The 16,434-nt window shown below is 36.8% G+C and overlaps 1 protein-coding gene across 2 annotated transcripts in view; it reads right to left on the reverse strand.

Moving 5' to 3' along the window:
* The window catches only part of FANCC (FA complementation group C), an 85,986-nt gene that overhangs the window by 14,088 nt on the left and 55,464 nt on the right, over positions 1 to 16,434 (reverse strand). For both annotated transcript variants that reach the window (XM_075526486.1, XM_075526487.1), the window contains 5 exons: positions 16,307 to 16,371; positions 14,723 to 14,887; positions 12,249 to 12,405; positions 6,211 to 6,263; positions 3,159 to 3,258 (listed from right to left, as the gene is read on the reverse strand). In XM_075526486.1, the coding sequence (XP_075382601.1) occupies positions 3,159 to 3,258; positions 6,211 to 6,263; positions 12,249 to 12,405; positions 14,723 to 14,887; positions 16,307 to 16,371 (540 nt within the window). The remainder of the gene's footprint in view (positions 1 to 3,158; positions 3,259 to 6,210; positions 6,264 to 12,248; positions 12,406 to 14,722; positions 14,888 to 16,306; positions 16,372 to 16,434) is intronic.

A 16,434-nucleotide genomic window follows, 5' to 3' on the forward strand; every position in this document is an offset into this window, starting at 1 on the left:
ATAGCGTGGCCAGCAGGAGTAGGGAAGTGATCGTGCCCCTGTACTCGGCACTGGTGAGGCCGCACCTCGAATGCTGTGTTCAGTTTTGGGCCCCTCACTACAAGAGAGACATTGAGGTGCTGGAGCGTGTCCAGAGAAGGGCAACGAAGCTGGTGAAGGGTCTGGAGCACAAGTCTGATGAGGAGCGGCTGAGGGAGCTGGGGTTGTTTAGCCTGGAGAAAAGGAGGCTGAGGGGAGACCTTATCGCTCTCTACAACTGCCTGACAGGAGGTTGTAGAGAGGTGGGGTTCGGTCTCTTCTCCCAGGTAACAAGTGATAGGACAAGAGGAAACGGCCTCAAGTTGCGCCACGGGCAGTTTAGACTGGATATTAGGAAATTTTACTTCACTGTAAGGGTTGTCCAGCATTGGAACAGGCTGCCCAGGGAAGTGGTTGAGTCGCCATCCGTGGAGGTATTTAAAGGACGTTTGGATGAGGTGCTTAGGGACATGGTATAGTGGTGGTCTTGGTAGTGTTAGGTTTACAGTTGGACTCGATGATCTTAAAGGTCTTTTCCAACCGGTGCGATTCTGTGATTCTGTAATTAGCTGGCACCAAAAATCCCCATGAAAAAGCAGCCCTTGACACAGTTAGTAGTAGCCAAGACAACCCACAGCATGAGTTACATATGAAAACAGTATTGTAAAGTAAGTGAAAACCAGTCTTCAGCATACTGTTTAAGCAAAGCAAAAAATCTTTGCTTCCTGTCATACAAACACAGTATTTTAGGCAGTTATTTCCTTACATAAGCCATCACAAGGTGCAAAACAAGGCACAAAGAGACAGAACTAGTTTGGATGTGGAATATATAACCCTATTATATATATGTAATAATGTATAACAGGAAATAGAAGTTGAACACTGGCTATCCAGCTATTTAAAACAAAATTTCCAGGTGAAAACCATTGACAATTCTCAAATGATCAAGGGAAAATAATCCTGGAGGAAATTATAATTTCTGTCAAATAAAAACATGAACTTTAATTTCATAAATTTACAGGTAATGTGACCCAAATATCCTTCGGTCAGCTTTCACTACCATCACAAACTTGAAGAAAATCTGCTTGTACAAAACATGGAAAGGATTATCCCAAGAGTGATCTCAGTACACCCAATCTTAAATTTCTCATTCAATGACTACACAAATGGTCTTTTTTCCTAAGTAGGTTTAAACTCTATGTTCCATTTATACCTTTTTCAGTCTCCCAAAACATAGAGGAAACAAGACTATTCCTAAACCTTGTAGCACTGTTTTTTCACCCTCTTCAGCTTTTTTCTGCTAAACCTTGTTTTCTCTAAATGGTCTACAAAGTTACTAGGAAAGACAGCTATTTCTGACAGCTGCCACACTGCAATAGGGAATCGTTCTCCTCCCACTTTGCAAACTGGTGCAACTGCCAGACATGACCTGGTTCTTTTGAAAATTTTGTGGACACATCTGTTTGCCTAGCCTTTTTTCAATTAACTGTACTATAAACTCCTAAGGTCTCAGATGACCCAGCCAGAACCCTCTTCATCTTCTGTCATTAATGGTTTTACCATTCCTCTGTAAAATGCTAATGGAGCATATTATGTCCTGTCAAGGGCATCCAGATACCACAAAGATGGGTGCCTTATGAATTTATGTAATATCGGTATGACAAAAAAAGATATGATTTGCCTGATTTAAACAAAGTTTAGGAAGCAGTCTGTGCCTGTATTTTGTATGCCAACTGTCAGTTAACATTATGGTTGATTCATAAACTGTGAAACAAGGGGTTTTAAATTCTAATATTGAAGATAATACCTTAATTAGAGCCCCATGAATTAAACTGTATACAAGTTAAATAGAGGAAACTTAACATTTAAAATCACTTCAAAAAAGTGGGCAATAGTCCATGTCACAATGCCAGCAGGTGAAGGACTTCCACCCTGAAGCAAATGCATCACCTGCACAACAGGATTAGCTCTTGGGTGTCTGATGGGTGTGGAATCTTTACTTGCGTTCTCCACCCAGTCACCCCCACCTGGGGCTACACAGTGTGCTGCTACCATGTAGTCAGGATGGCACAAAATTAACATGCACAGCACCGATATATAAAGCAAGACAGCTGCAGCTTCATCCTTAATTCATATTGCCTGAAGCTAGAAGACAGATTCAATCACACTGCTAATTAAAGGCCAGTACGTTACAAGTTCCAAGAAGTCCCAAAATTTTCTTAACTACCATCTCCCCAAAAAGATGCAAAAAATCAAAGGAACTGGAAATTTTACGTCTAAAGTGAGAGCTATTAAATGACAGGATACTGTCCAAACTTACATCATATGAATAGGGAGTTAAACAACCAAACAAAATGGTTAGGATGTGAAATGACAGTGTGATTTGGGAACCTGAAAAGAAGGTTGCAACCTATAATCAAGACAAAACTCTTGCATATTTCCATTTTGAAATTTAAAAATGAGACGCTGATCCTGCTCTTTTTTTAAACTAATACACAAAAGTGATTCTACTTAATTCAGTTCAGTAAGACCTGTATAAAAATCTGTGCAGAAGAAGAGACACTAAGCTGGGAAATTTGAAGCTTTAGACTGAGGAAAAATTTCTGAGAGGCCATAGTTGAAGACCAGAAATTGAAACCAGTTTGTATTCTGTGTCTTTTAGCTTTTGAACAGACAAATCTGACTGTTCCGTGTCCTACTTCCAATTATGAGGGGGAATGAGGATGGGGTTATTATCTCCATTTCATTTATTATCAGAAACCCTGCTACTGCAAAAGAAAAACACATCTAAAGTTTTTCATCCTTTCTATCAAAGATGGATGATCATGATCATGTTCACTGTACAGGCAGAAACTTTAGCACCAGGGGAACTGCCCCTTTGAAAATCACAGTTTAGGTTGCAGGATTACTCCAGGGTAAAGTCAGGAAAATTGGTCTTACATATTCGTTTCACACTATAATTTTATTCACAGGTGAAAATGTTTGAACTGAACTTTGGCATGTATATAAAGCTGTAGAGAGATGCTATTACTCAGCTCATTATATTCAGTCACTATTCTTAACAGTAGAATTGTTCTGTTTTTGTGACATTTCATACCTTCTCATTGAAAAGAAACATTAAGAAATAGATCTTGACTAACCTGCTTGTTTTCATTCTGATGAGCCTCAAGGAAGAGCTGTGTAAACACCTGTATTATGGTCATAACTTCGGGAGTTCCATCAGTTTCCAGCAGTGCATTCCTAAGCATTGAAAGTTAGATTATGACAGATCAGATAATTAGTCTGCCCATCACACCACTGTTAATTGAAGAAAAAAAAAAAAAAAAGGTACATTCTTCGTATGTTGTAGATTCAAGCTGTGTCTGAGCTCATTATGCCAGTGTGTAAACTGATTGAAATACTAACTTTTCAGGCTTTTTAAATTTTATTTTTGCTTTAAAAAAAAAACATATGCAACTCCTACAAATAAAGTAGATTTAGTAAGTATATGCAATATACATGCAGACACACATAGTTTACCCTACCAATAGGAGAAAAAAAGTGTAAAATTAAAAAAGATACTACCACAACTTTATTAGGCAAATTTGGCATCTGAACAGTCTTACTGGGTTCAGAGCAACTATTCCCATGCCTACAGTTAAGAATACTTTAGTGCTTCACGGGACTGCATCCCATAGGCCATCTCAAATTAGAGAGAAAGTACAATCTAGTACAATCTCCTGGGATATGGTACCTGGGAGTGGGGGGAGGAATCTTGACTTAAACTGTTAAATATAACACTCCTAGTGGAGCCAGGGAAACAAAGTGGTTGATGAAATTTAAAAGTTACATATTTAAAAAACTACAGAAGGAGACTGAACTTAAATAATACAGCTGCTGTTCAGTCACTGTGACTCCTTAGTGATCATTGAGCAACAAATCAGAAGCACAAACAGAAACGAGTGTATACCAAAGGCGTACTTTAGATCAGTAATTGCTACAGATTTAATTACGGACCAATGCATTCCAATGTGCCTTCAATGGTGAAATCATAAAATCCACTCTGGAGGTTCAGGAAGGTGAATGCTTTAACTGACTTTCCATAGGGCATAATGTAACCTTGAGCAAATGGAGCAGAAAAACATATGGGCAGCAAAGTATAATTTTCATTCTCTTATTTGAAAGACATGTAATAGTAAGGAGAAAAAAAATGTTCAAAGCAAGCTGCCACTGAGATACAAGTTTTTTATTAGAAACTTGTTTCATTCTTTCCGTAATGATCTAAAAGATAAGAGCAACTAACATGTTACTGTAACAGAGAAATTTCACAAAACTACAGGCACATATAATCATTAATAAAACACAAGAAATAGTACACAAACTCAAAACAGTCTAGGTGTGTGGACTTCTGTATAGCCACACATATCAACAAAATAAGCTTCTACTTGGGAAATAAAGGCACAAGTTAATATCCCTGAGATAAAACAATTTAGCCCAATCAACCTCAATAAAAAGCACGCAAATAGCAGGAAAGTTATTCCTGAAAGAGACACAATGCTTAGATCTGTGCTTTTAACTGATTATGAACCCCCAAAATAAAAGGAGTTTTCTACCACCAAGTGTAGAAACATACCACAGTTTCCAAGCAATGAAGTACAAGTTCTTTGTCAGCAGCTCTCTAAAACCTCACATGCGACTACATCTGGAATAGTATCTTAACATCTGCACACCACTTGATAATAGTTGGAAGGATGTCAGAGAAAGACAACAAAAATGAATAGAAAGCTGCAGATACCAACTGGTCTGCAAAAGCCAGCTAACATATATAGCTTCACTTAATACCGAGAGGACCCGAAACATAGTACTTTAAAAACATATTAAGGGTTTAATACCAACAATGTAGAGGAACAAGCACACTAAGTAGAAACAACAGAAAGCAAACAAGGAAGCAGAAATGTAGGCTGAGCAACAGGAAAACATGATGAATTTCTAAGACAATTTGGAACATTAATACAAGTGCAAAGTTTTATTAGGATATACTCTGCTGGACAAAGTCCTGCATTATCTGAAAAACAGCACCTCATCCATTTCTACTGTCTACCAAATGGAAAGGGTGCAAAAGAGTTATATAGTCTCATGTTATTTTTAGAAAATATTTTATATATCATGACCCTAAATAAGCCAAGAAGCTTGTACAAATTTTGTCTCCCTACACCATCACAATATACAGCCTCCAGCCTAAGACATTAGTACAGGTTTGCTGAAGTCACATCAGTTTTCAAGTGCATTTTGCTTTGGGAAAGTGGCTGGTCTCAACTATTCAGAAAATGCTAGCTGTGCTCAGACACTGGACCACAGCAGCAGAAAGGACTGCCATAGCAATAGCTGCCGAGTGGTTCCACTCTCACAATACAGCAGTCTACAGTTTCCACAGCAAAGGCTCTTCTGTTAGTGCCTGCACAAACCTAAACATGCATACAGACACACAAATGCCCGAAACACGTGCATGTGGGAGCCCTTTTTTCTTAAAAACACTTGATGAACAAAGAATGTCAGTCACTAAATACATTACTGTTTTATCAAAACTGTAATACTGATAACCCCGGCAGTAGATCTACTTAAAAAGAATGACAAAATAATAAGTGAAGTGAAGAGAAACAGCCACTGAAAACTGAGTACAAAGGACTGGAAGCCCCCATGTGGTAAACAATACATATTGCTTCAAAATAATCTTAATGCAAAACAAAACTCATTATTAACAGGCAGATTGATAGTTTAATGCCATTAAGAGCATATCTGATATCAATCCTGAAGACTATTAACATAACGTAAAAGAGGCTACACTGCTAAGTCCAAATGCTTTAGCTAAATGGGCCAAGTCGTTTCAGCAGTTATGATTTTCACCTCAAAATCATATTTCAATCACAAATCTCTACTGATGTACAAAATAAATTATAATTTTTAAAGGCTAAAATACAATCTAGTCAACTGTATCAATTATTATTATAATGTAGCTTTTATGTAAAGTTCACAAGATTTTTAACATTTTTCATTATTTGCAGTATATTACACAGAAGGGGACACTAAGGCATACAGCTAAAGACATCCTGAAATTATAATACATCCCAGGTTATTATACTCCTTCTCATGAAGAAAACCTCAATGTATAAACTGATCATTTGAAACACTTCTCACTACAATTTCAAAACTTACTTGAAAATTTCATTAACAATTCTGAAAATGGCAGGATGGCTTGCTGCTTGTGGCTGTTGATAAACAAATGAAAGTTAGTAATTAATAAGAAACAACTTAACCACCACTGTGTAACTGACAGCTTAACTCACAGATGCTATTACATTGCAACTATTAAACTGTAAATCTCAGATCAACTCTTACTAAACCCTCAGATTTTCTCAGGATTAGGTTCTTCAAAATAACTACATCAAAGTCATGGAAGGAGATCCACAGTGATACCAAGCAGGCTAAACAGCTGATAAATGAAAAAAACCTGGGATCCCAAACTGTTTATGACAACAATCACTAAAAATACTAAAGGTGGTAAATAGAAAGAACAGGTTGTTGCAAGCAGTTGCTGGAGGCAAGAGATAGGAAGCAGATGTACAAAAAGCTTTTTGTCTCCTCTTCACAGACAATCCCTTTTGGATGTGCTTTGAGATTCTTGCTACACCTTCAAAATTACATTCCAGTAATTAAATTTATTTTCTCGCCTTTGTCTTTAATACTACTGCACACATTTTGGTCCAAGACATTTTTTCACAGTATTATCTTCTTCTGTGAATTTCAGAGTTGCTAGTACAAGCTAAATATCTCAGTGCATCAAAATGTATTTTTTTTAAAACTAGTGAATCTTTTTATCATGCTGCCACACAAGATTGTTTTAAGAAAGTTGTTCTGTTAAACGTGCACTAACTAGTAAAGACAATCCCATATTCTTAAATTCTAAGATTTCTCAGACTTTTATAGTGCACCAAGAAAAAATAACTAATTACATATTCCCCAAAGTGTATTTGCCTAAGTTAAAAACCAGACTCACGCTTTGTGCTCCTGAAGTTAGCACCTGAAGATTTGACGAGAATATAGTTCTTGAACAATCTAGAGTAATGCATGTTTAATAAATGCATTCTATAAACTTCAGGATGCATGGAAGGAACAGGTTTATAAATGGCATTTATTGTAACAGCTTTAAGTGCCTGACACGCTATTCCAAAGAAACCATTTATGCATTTCTTTCAAGCTAAAAAGTACCAAGTAGAATATATTTTTTTCTTTTTAATTGCACACAGGCAGAATGAGGACTTTATATGATCCCTATATGATAATGTCAGAAAATAAAGAAACAACCTTTAATACAAACTGTCTAGAAAAGCTCCTTGTTTCTCACAGTTGTCTTTGCCATACTGGAAATATTAGATGGCACCTCATTTTCATGTTTTACCACACTTTATCACAGGGCTGTAGCTAAGTTGTCCTGTTGAACGTGTGCCATCTAGTGTTCGAGAGTCCTTACAGCCAGTTGTTTGGACATGTGAAGAGCAGCATGCAGCTTGTTGCAAGGCTGCTCTCCAAACTTCCACTGCTGGAGGGGGAAAAAAACCTGGCTGGATGACACAATAAAGAAACACGTTCATATCTTTTTTTTTTTTTTCTTTAAAAGGACAACTTGGACTAGACGATATCCAGAGGTGCCTTCCAACCCCAACCATTCTGCAATTCTGTGAAAATAGCAGAAAGTGAGAAGTATGATTTTCAGCCCTGTGGGCTAAATGGTTGAATTCAGCCATTTCTCCACTGTCTTTTAAGATTGTCTACCTACCTTTGCACACATACTTCTATGATGATGTGCCAACCCTCTGTTGCTTAAGATGGGTTGAGTATAAACTAGAAAGGGTCCATCAGCACATTCCTACACATATCAAGATCAAATAATAGCTTTTCTGAACAAGACCAAAATAAATGTGCCATACGCAACAATGAAAAACTTTCCACCCTTTCCTGCCAGACAGCAGCAATCTACAGTACTCACTACAAGAAACCTCCTAGCTCCTAGTATTTAATTTACACTACTGAAATCAACAGAATTTCATCACTGGTATTCGAAAGGGAAAAAAAAAAAACCCCAAACCCCCACCACTGTTATCTAATTCCACAAGATTTTGGTCAATGGACTGCATGGAATTAATTTGCATGCACTCAAAGTAAGAATGCTATCATAGTGCAAAAGTCTCCAAGGCAATTTGAAGATGTGCCTGTTGCGTAGCAGGACGAGAGCAGGCAGCACAATTCTGCTGTGGCCAGCAGCAGTTCTGGAGTCTGGCAGGTATTATCAATTTCAGGAGGGATTCTCATAGGGTTTTCATGTTGTTGACATTATCTCCATATTTTTTCAAAATAAAAAGGCATTTTACATTTTAATAATCTTGTCTGTAACTATGCAATATTTTTCATAGAAAGCTCAGAAATCCAAACATGCTGTCTAGCAGAAGCTTGTTCCATCACCTTTAAAACATGCACAATACATACGACACAACACACACTAAACCAAAAAGATCCAAACACAGGGAACTGGAGCTGCATGTGTGATACCACGATTACATATTTTAAGAATGTGTGCCTCTTCAGAAACAGCCCCCCCCCCCCCCCCCCAACACCACTGGGATTTCTGAAAGAAATAAAATAGGAAAAATATACTGTAACATGAAGTATTACAGACACAAGTTCTACAGAACTACGCTACTTTTATATCTGTATTATCAGAAAGAAGAATCATAAACAACTAATTTACAACACAAAGCCAGAACTGAATAAAAAAATAAGAGAAATACATTTGTGTCTACAGGATGCAAGCAAATGGCACAAAGAGGAACAGACTAATAATCATATACTGCTTTTTATGCACATCATAGAAAGCTCTGTAACGACTGCAAGTAAGAGTAAACATAGGGAAACGAATTGTGCCCAAGATCACACAGCGACAGATTTGAGGTGGTAACACTGCAAATACCTGTTCTCTTGACTTCCAGACTCACATGCAATTAATAGGACACAACACTTCTACAGTTAAACACATCTAGCTTTAAGAAAATACTACACTGCTGTATTTCAAATGTTGTCTGTATTTCCGAATTATATATTTACCTCTATTCCTGAATTTTATATTTATCAATTAAAAATGAGAAATGTCACTTCATTTTGTTCTTATACCAAGTGCTGAATGTATTTTTATTTTGAAGCATACACTTATTTTGAAAGCATGACCATCTTTTTACAGAGGCTTAAAAAGCTCCTGAATTCATCAACATTGTAAATAAATTAGTGTGCACTGTTTCAAAAGTTTTACCATAACAACACAGGTTTCGAAGACAGGCAATACTGAGGAAATTAATTGTAACTTAGCTGGAATATAGTACAACAAGAAAAAAAAGCTGCTCATTTTCTCTCACTGTCCTTCCTCTTTTCTCCCTTGTTAATGCCTATTCCATTGGCGCAGCTCCCATTGAAAGGTGAGTGTGGATCCAGCTAGACTCAAAACTTGGGGATAAGGCACAGCAAGAGGGCAATGCAAGGGCATGGGAACCAGAGCAGTCTCCAGCTTGGTATGCTGTCAAGCAATACAAGAGTTGCCATATCCCCAGTAAAACTGGATTTGCTCTGTAATGCTGAAGCGAAAATAACAGCAAGGGAGACCCCACAGCTAGAGCTTTAACTGCAGAGCACAATATAATTTCCATTCTGGGTTGGGCTTGGGAAAGTTGACAAGGTGGAAAAAACAAAACACAGCAATAACAAAAGAAGAAGCTTCATAAAGGTTTATAAAGGTTTATAAAGGTTTATAAAGGTTTATAAAGGTTTATAAAGAAGAAGCTGACAAATTTTAAGCCTTCTCAACCTATTGCACTTTTCTTGCAACATAACTTCAAAAGAAATAAAACTACTTTGGAAAGCTATCTACGAACTGAACACTTCACTGACACTGATTCATTCACATCTCTTTTTACATGCATTACATGCTTTAAAAATCTCTTTATGTACATATCTATGCATTTCTGGTAAAGCATAAAATTCTAATATGTGTATTTATTTAAATTTTAGTTAACACACACATACAAACCTTAAAGTTACTTCTGAAAGGAAGACATCCACTCACCCACCAAATTCTGAAGAAGCTAAAAGACCATTTGTGATGGTCCCTTAATTTGTTTTTATTACTTCTGAATAACTATAGAATTTCCAACATTAATTCCAGTTCAGCCCTCAAACCACAAACCTAATAGCATACCATATAAAACACAAGTTAGTGGACCATCACACTACAATTACTCTTGGAATCAAAATATAAGAGTATGCATATCAAGTTTCTTTCATAATAGAAGTATGGTGGTTTACAACTATATGGGTACCATAGATCTCTATGAGGGTTACGTACAGTTTGGTGGCTGTATCAAGATATTTTGTTTAGATAAATGACGCTGATAATGCAATTATGAAAGAGCTTATTGAAATTTCCTTCTTATCACATACTATAATCAAATCACTAACATATTTCTGCCTGTTTGTACTCTAGAGGTTTTCTTCCAAATAGAAAAAATGTATAAATCAAGTTGTCTCATGATTCCATTTTTATTACCATATCCATAAGGCAAACAAGGGTCACATTCTACAAATACCATAATCCAACAGCCAAAAAATGCATACCCATATTCCTAAATAAATATTCGACTGTCTTTCATGTGGACTAAATTAATCATACTGTTGGATTCAAAGTGCTAACTGATCTAATGTCACACAAGTATCATTATAGTACCACATACAAGTTGTACAAAATATCATTAAGTATTTTAGAACACAAATTCTGGATCAAATCTTTTCCTTCTATACTGCCTCTCTGAAGCTTCTCATCCTGCTATTTTTAACTAGTATTCCATCTCCCATTTATGCACCCTCCCTCTTATCAGTGCCCACTAATCAGGAATATCCATCTTTCAACTGCTTTCTTCTTTATGCCTGCATTCATTCCACTCCTTGTCCACAGGATGTCCTCTCTAAACCAGCATTTGAAGCTGTTGCACTGGTCTTTCCACTCTGTGAATATCTTATTTTGAAAGCGCAAAGTCTTTGGAGCAGAGGCAAGTAAGGACAACCTAAGTGTGCTAGAACAGTAATGTTCCATTCTTTTCAGGGATCAGGATGTGCAGACAAGGTAAACTTGAACATTGTTAATAAACAAGAATAAACCAATAATTTAAACAAAGATTTTACTTCTTTTTATGTGTAACCTAGATATTTTTATTTTTTTCCTCAGCCACGTGTGGTACCATATGCTGTATTCAACTCACAGTGTATCTGATACAGAAAAATTAGGCACAGGCCTTGTATATAGCCTTTTCTTCTGGAACACCTAGATCCACAGATGACATATGAAGTGCTGTTGACACCAAGCACTTACAAGATTTGCAAGGATTATAACGGATCCCTAAAATAGAAATTTGCAGATTCAATTAAAAAGGAAGAATATTTAAAGGTATCATTCTTTTCCTATCTAAAATACGTACTCTGTAAGCAGTCTCGTAGGCTGAAAATAAAATACCACGTGCCATTTTTTAGTTCTATTCAGTTTATGAAATACATAATTTAAATATATAGCACGCATGCTATTTCACACTGTAATTAACAATTAAATTTACATTTAGTGTTGCAAACTAGCTCATTATTTTGGAAAAGGTATTGTGTCATGTTTTCTCATAGGAAAGATTTTTGATGCACTGTGTATGTAACACAGCATTTGAAAACAAACTTTAATGACAGTTTAGCAAATGTTTTGTATTAAGAATTTTGTTCAGGTTTGCAAACAAAACGAAGTAACTAAGCAGTCCATAACAAAACAATCTACAAGGAATTTAAATTGTTTAAACTGCTAAACTCCCAAGCGTACAGACACTGAAGTAAAAACAGATTCAAATCCTCCCTGGCCAAAGTTTATAATTTTTTAAGACAGAGGCAGGTACTCAGCACCCCCATCTTCATCACTGGATGAAATTTTTTTCTCTTCTAGCAATTCAGTGTAAAAACTAAAAAATCAGTGACATTTGTAAGACTCAAGATTTGCCTTTGCATTAGCAAGTTATATTTCACATGACAGCCATTTCCCACAAAGATGCTGACGTATCTGAAAACTCTCTGTCACTTCTGAAGCATGAAAGAGCAGTATCAACTGTACTACATGTTGCACATACCAGTAACGAATCTCTTATGACACAAACCACTTCTTCCATTGAATTCAACTGAATGGAAACCAGCTGGTCTAAAAGATAGAATGTAGCTTTTTCAACGCTTGGTAAGTGACGCAGCCAGAGGCTGAGGATAGCTGATTCAGGGAGGGAAATCTTCTTCCTGGTTAGGGAGAAAAATACTGTTTTCCGTGAGAAACTGGAAGGAAGACAAAAATGCACTTTCTTTTTTTTTTAAAGCACACTGGGGAAAAAGAAGACACAAAGATCAACCTGCAGCAAGAGAGAGAAAATCTTGTTTACAGTACTCTCTTCAATATCAAATAATGATGGCAAAGAATAACAGGGCATCACCATCATCTACAAATGAAACCTTACCACATGTCTTTAAAACCTAAAAATTGTGTTATGATGGATCCCAGCAAATGGAAATGGAAGGTTTAAGTCTGGAGTTCCCTTCCCCTCCCTTCCTCCATTTTTTTCTTTCAAAACTATGTAATAGCTTAATTTAAAAGTGTACATCTGTAGACAAGAAATATATTAAAGTACGTGAAATTTCAAAATTGTAAAGCAATGCTCAATTTCAAGATGCTGTTTAATTAAGTATCACTATTAAAGCACATATGCCCATCAGAGTAAATTAAGAATGACAAGAGATTATTTAATTTTGCCACAATCCTCTTTTTTATTGTTTTTGTGTTAGTACGGCAGACATTATTATGCCAGGAAAAGAAATCTAATAAGCTTACATAGAGGTGCTCCAACTCTGAGATTTAAAAACCATATAGGTAAACTGTAGTCAAACTTATAAACCATATAAGTAAACTGTAGCCATCATCCTTCTGTAACTGAACTTGCAGATGGTCCCACTGAGACAATGGTGAATTCTGTGGAGCGCTGCAAGTCCCAGTATTTAGTAATCTATTTCCTGGAGCAGGCTTCACCCATGTTCAAAAGGAGAACAAGTGTTCAGAACACAATGACAGAGTTAGGGAACACAGAATTCGATTGTTAAAGGAGGGGGAATAAATACAACCACACTCATGTTAAGTTCACATGAGCTTCAGTGATAGGCCAGGAGTATACCATGCAAAGCACGTGCAAACCTACATCTGCTCTCAGGGAAACCGCACACTTTTGTCAAGGGCCCTGCAAGACTCACTTAGTGAAGAGCCACATGAACTGAATTATTTTTGCTCACTGTGATAAACAAGTAGCTCAAAAGTTAAGCTAAGGGACGTTTATTTCAGCCAGAAGAACCTTTAATGACCATCTAAAGGATTCAGACTCCCATTATGAAGTGGCAAAATTATGTCACGATGGACTGCCCATTGGCTCACTGACATCAGTATAGACCATCCATGCTGAACCTGTGAACTTGCTCTGAATGTTTTTCAAACTGCCTTACTGCTTGTGGAACACATCCAGTCTGAAGCCATGAAAGACGGACAAGTGAAAGATAGCTCTCTCTTTTTTGGGACACATCTTTCACTACAGACCTTCACATTCCTTTTTCACTTGTTTTCCTCAGCTTCTAGTAGCATGTGTACAAATTGGTTATTGTGCTTTTCCATTAATTATTTCTTTTTGGTGGAGACCTCAATGGAGCAATGTAACAATCTTCATTGGAACATCTCAGAAATTATGATGTTGGGTACATAGGAAGCAACTAAAACTTTGATTAAAAAGGAGACAAATGGATAACTGAGGTAAAGTGTTCACAAAGGACCTTTTCTAGTATAAAAAAAGAATTGTTTAATACAGTCCCTCAGCTACAACTTGAATAAAGCAACTCTCAGCCAAAAGTAGGCTGTGTTTTCCCTGATGTCTCTCCTTCCTTGGCATAGCCAATCTTGCTAATGTTCAGCTTCACTCATCTGGTTTTAATCCATAGACTGATTTTATCAAAAGAGCAGTTTTACTGGCAACAAAACAAAGTTCTATTTCACAAATTGCCTCTGTCAGACTCATTAAAAATAATCTGCTGAAAACCAGGAGAATTTAAAATTTTGAGAACCAATTTCACCAAAAAAAACCCCACAACCCCAAAAAAACCCCCACAAAAACCACTCAAACATAAGGAACTATCTTGTGCACAGAAAAATAAAGATGGCTCTCAGAATGTCAAGTTAGGAATGTTGATACACTTATATGAAGGGTAAATAACATTTCTATGAAAACATCATATCTTTCACAAAATTCCTAAAATCTATTGAAGACTTTAACCTCCATTTTAGAGAAAAAGGTGGTACAAAGTTCCAGTCATTATTTAAAGCTGTTACGCCACAATTTGTACATCAGCAATTTAAAATTCTGCTTTGGCCTACAGCCTGAGCTCTGCTATTCAATTGCAAGGGAAGTATTTTACTAGAATGCAGATGTACAGTGCATTCAGCATACAAACACAGAAAAAATACATTTAATTGCATTAATAATCTTTATGAAAAGAGCATAAAAATCATACAGACCATGCTACTTACTTTAAAAAGGCCTCATTCACAGCCTCCAGAAACTCCGAACTGAGAATTTCTTTTGATGCACCTCCATGGTAAAGAAGGAGAGTTTCCAGCAATGGAGTTAGATCAGGCAAAGTAACGAGAGGGAGACAGAAAAGGGACACAGCATTCACACGACTGGCTGAAACTCTGAGGGAAAAATGAATACAGCTCATATTTCAGAAAAGTCAAAACTTTAATTTCTAAACTGATTAGGTAAAAGAAGATTAAATTAATTACAGAAGGTTAAATGTAAGAGATGCATACTTAACTGCAGAAAAATTACTTATTGGAATGACTTGACATGTCATTACATATTATGAAGAATCTTAAAGAGAATTCAGATAAAATACTGATATTTTAGTGCTCAAGGCAAACCACGATATCAATGCAATTCTGAAGTGCAGCCAGTTGTGTTTGCTCAGTAAATACACCCTTCCTAGCAAGGAATGCTTTGTCTTTCCCAGGATCAGCAAAGCACAGGTAAGGAAGACTACAGATTCACAGCTCCCATGTAGGTTTGCTAGATCCTCACAAGAGACCACCTAGCTGCTTTTAAGGCCTTCTGTTGTTTCCTTGACCTCTCTCCTCCCAACAGAGACAACTTCTATGAACCAGACAATACGAATGCTGCTGTCTTCAAATGCTCAGTTTAAAAATTGTTGTCTTACAGATCTACAGTTGACAGAATATGTAACACTTTCAGATCTTAGTATATGAACCACTCACTTGACCTGCTCACTAAAACTACATGCTTGGAAAAGATTAAAGACAGTGGAACCTGGAACATAAACAAAACATGGAACCTCTGGAACATAAACAAAAAGAAAAATGGCACACAATATAAGAGATGACATTTGCAAAAGGAAATCACAAGTTTCCCAGAATACATATAATTTCTAGCACATGAAACTGCAGATTTTTCTACATGCAGTTTTGACAGGAAGACATTTATGAAAACCAAGAACTCCAAAACATGAATTCTAGCAAATTAAAAAGTGCTAGATTGTTTGTAAAAGGCTTCCTTGAGTTCCTGCAAGTTTCTCCTGATTGCATTGTTCACTTAAAAGGGGTGCATTCTTTGCAAGAACCCCAAACTGTTTTCTCTAGGGAGCCACAAATACAGCCTATGAAGAGCTGAGACAGGAATTACACTACAGGCTACTCTGAGTAAAAGCTAACTCTATTGCCCTGCATGTATTAAAGCTACTCCCAAATAGATGTTTCCTAATGGTCACTGGCACATGCTGTGAGAGAGTGCTATGATTTGTTGGATGGGGCTTTGAGCAGCTTGATCTAGTGGAAGGTGTCCCTGCCCATGGCAGGGGTTTTGGACTAGATGATCTTTGGAGGTCCCTTCCAACCCAAACCATTCTATGACTCTCAGGTTAAGTATAAATTCTTATGTGAAGCACAACTTAGCAAGCTTGTCCACACCTGAAATTATCTACATATATATCCAAAACTTTCCAACTGAAGCCTAAGTTGCTCAAGACTGTAAATAGGTCATCGCTGAACTGTAATGATCCAAACTAAAACATATCAAAATTATGTTTAGATAACACCTACCTCCCCTGAATGTTAAGTCCATTGAACTGATTTCCTCTGAGTTCTGTTACTAATGAAAAGACCATCTGTTAAATAAAATAAAATAAGTTACACATACTGCAAATAAGCAGACATTAGTTGCATGGTTC

This window comes from Mycteria americana, chromosome Z (assembly GCF_035582795.1).
Source record: "Mycteria americana isolate JAX WOST 10 ecotype Jacksonville Zoo and Gardens chromosome Z, USCA_MyAme_1.0, whole genome shotgun sequence".
In the NCBI taxonomy this organism is placed as follows: Eukaryota; Metazoa; Chordata; class Aves; order Ciconiiformes; family Ciconiidae; genus Mycteria; species Mycteria americana.